The sequence below is a fragment of the Cyprinodon variegatus genome, unplaced genomic scaffold, assembly GCF_000732505.1.
Source record: "Cyprinodon variegatus isolate N-32 unplaced genomic scaffold, C_variegatus-1.0 Scaffold1458, whole genome shotgun sequence".
NCBI lineage: Eukaryota > Metazoa > Chordata > Actinopteri > Cyprinodontiformes > Cyprinodontidae > Cyprinodon > Cyprinodon variegatus.
Genome location: NW_015151911.1, coordinates 149,117 through 150,853, shown reverse-complemented (window position 1 = coordinate 150,853; position 1,737 = coordinate 149,117). Strand labels below are relative to the sequence as shown.

The following is a 1,737-nucleotide window of genomic DNA, read 5'->3' as shown; positions in this document are numbered from 1 at the left end:
TCTGACAGAAACACTTTAGTTTATAATCTGTTTATAATTTCTACATTTTCTCTCATTAATATTCCCTCCTGTCTCCATGGTAGATCCTGGTCTCTGGGATCCATTGATCAGGACTTATTTTGCTCCTGGATCAGTTCTCTGATATCAGCCATGTCACAAAGCAGGTATGGCAAGCTCATTTACCATTTATTACAGCATTCTCTTCTCTGTTGTTGCATTTGTAGATCAATAAAATAAGATCCTTCCTGATCAATATTACACTCCTAGACTGAACTGTAATAATATATTTTCTAAATTACATTTTTGCAGAAACAGAATTTCATAAAGTAACTAAATGAGTTACTTAGTTACTAGTTTTATAAAGCTAGAAATGTTTAAACATTTTAAGAGGCCATTCCGACATTCATCAGCTTGACTGAATATTTATGCTAACAGAAAAACTTTTCTTCAGTTAAAATAGTACAAATGCTGACCGTATAGGAACATGGAGATCTGAAATTAATTTCTAGACATGCAGAATGTTTATTCTAGATGTGGAACTCGTCATTTGTTTTAAAATGATCATTTAGACAATATCAGGAAAGCATATTCAGTTAAACTAGTACATATCAAACAGCTTGCCATAGAGCTGTGATCATGATAATAGAGGATTATTTCAAGAATGGCAGCAGATCAATGAATTCAGCTCAGATTATCTGGCAGCAGGTGAAGAATGTTTAATCTGAACATAATCTCCGTAGTTCTTCATGTAAAATAATAATATTAAACAAACAAACCTAAATATTAAACTTTTCCTCATTAACTATCCAGGTAGATCAGACGCCCACACAGTCTGAGGATAGAAACATTTATTGATCGCTGGGTAACCATGGCAACCATGGATGGGGAGGATATCAGCTTGGTGGATGGAGGGGGGGTCCATCCATAGAGAACTCTACCATCAGAGTGTGTGTGTGTGGGGGAGGGGGGAGTGTGTAGATGCAGGTCCAGCTCTCCTCCCTCCAGAACCTCCAGTCTCTAATCATCATCATCATCATCATCAGGACCTCCAGTCCGGTAGCTCCGGCGCCGCCGCCGTCCTCCTAGCGGTCCAGGACGTAGGTCTTGTAGAGGCGGTTCATCTGCTCCAGGAAGATGAAGGTGAGCACGGTGTGCGGCCCCAGGCGGGCGTAGTACGGCGTGAAGCCCTTCCACAGCGAGAAGAAGCCCTCCCTGCCCACCACCCGCATCAACACGTCCTGCAGAGCACAGAGAGAGCCTCAGAAGCACCGCCTTCCTGTCTGCATGGGGCTGCTGCCCCCTGCTGGATCTGCTGGGTCACTGCCTGGGAACCATGTCCTCTGACTGCAAAATAAAACACCTCTGACCTTTGACCTCTGGGACGGCTGCCTCTAGCTGTGGGAGGAGCAGCTGTTGCTTCATGAATCAGTGAGATCACAGCAGCTGCTTGCTTTGTGCTTCAGTCATTAAATAAGCAATAAACCAAACATCTTCCTGATAGAACATGAAAACTAGACTTTATATAGAATGGAAGCTTCCAGAAGCTGTGATCGTAGCCAACAGACTGACTGAATGTTCAGTTCTGGGTTTGTTTTATCTCATCAGGTCCAGTTTCTCTGGTACCACTTTACACCAGCAGGTGGCAGCACAGCAGTCTGCTGACTACAGCAGCTGCAGCACTCTGATCTGATCCATAGATCTGGGGGGATCCCATGATGGTGCTCCCAGGCCAGCAGA

General features: G+C 43.8%; 1 protein-coding gene across 1 annotated transcript in view; it reads right to left on the bottom strand.

The window, feature by feature from the left end:
• Nucleotides 1–833: 833 nt before the first annotated feature.
• The window catches only part of LOC107103476 (mitochondrial 2-oxoglutarate/malate carrier protein-like), an 8,814-nt gene continuing 7,910 nt past the window's right edge, over nt 834–1,737 (bottom strand). The window contains exon 4 of the mRNA XM_015403196.1: nt 834–1,238. Within this exon, the coding sequence (XP_015258682.1) occupies nt 1,083–1,238 (156 nt within the window). The 3' untranslated portion in view covers nt 834–1,082. The remainder of the gene's footprint in view (nt 1,239–1,737) is intronic.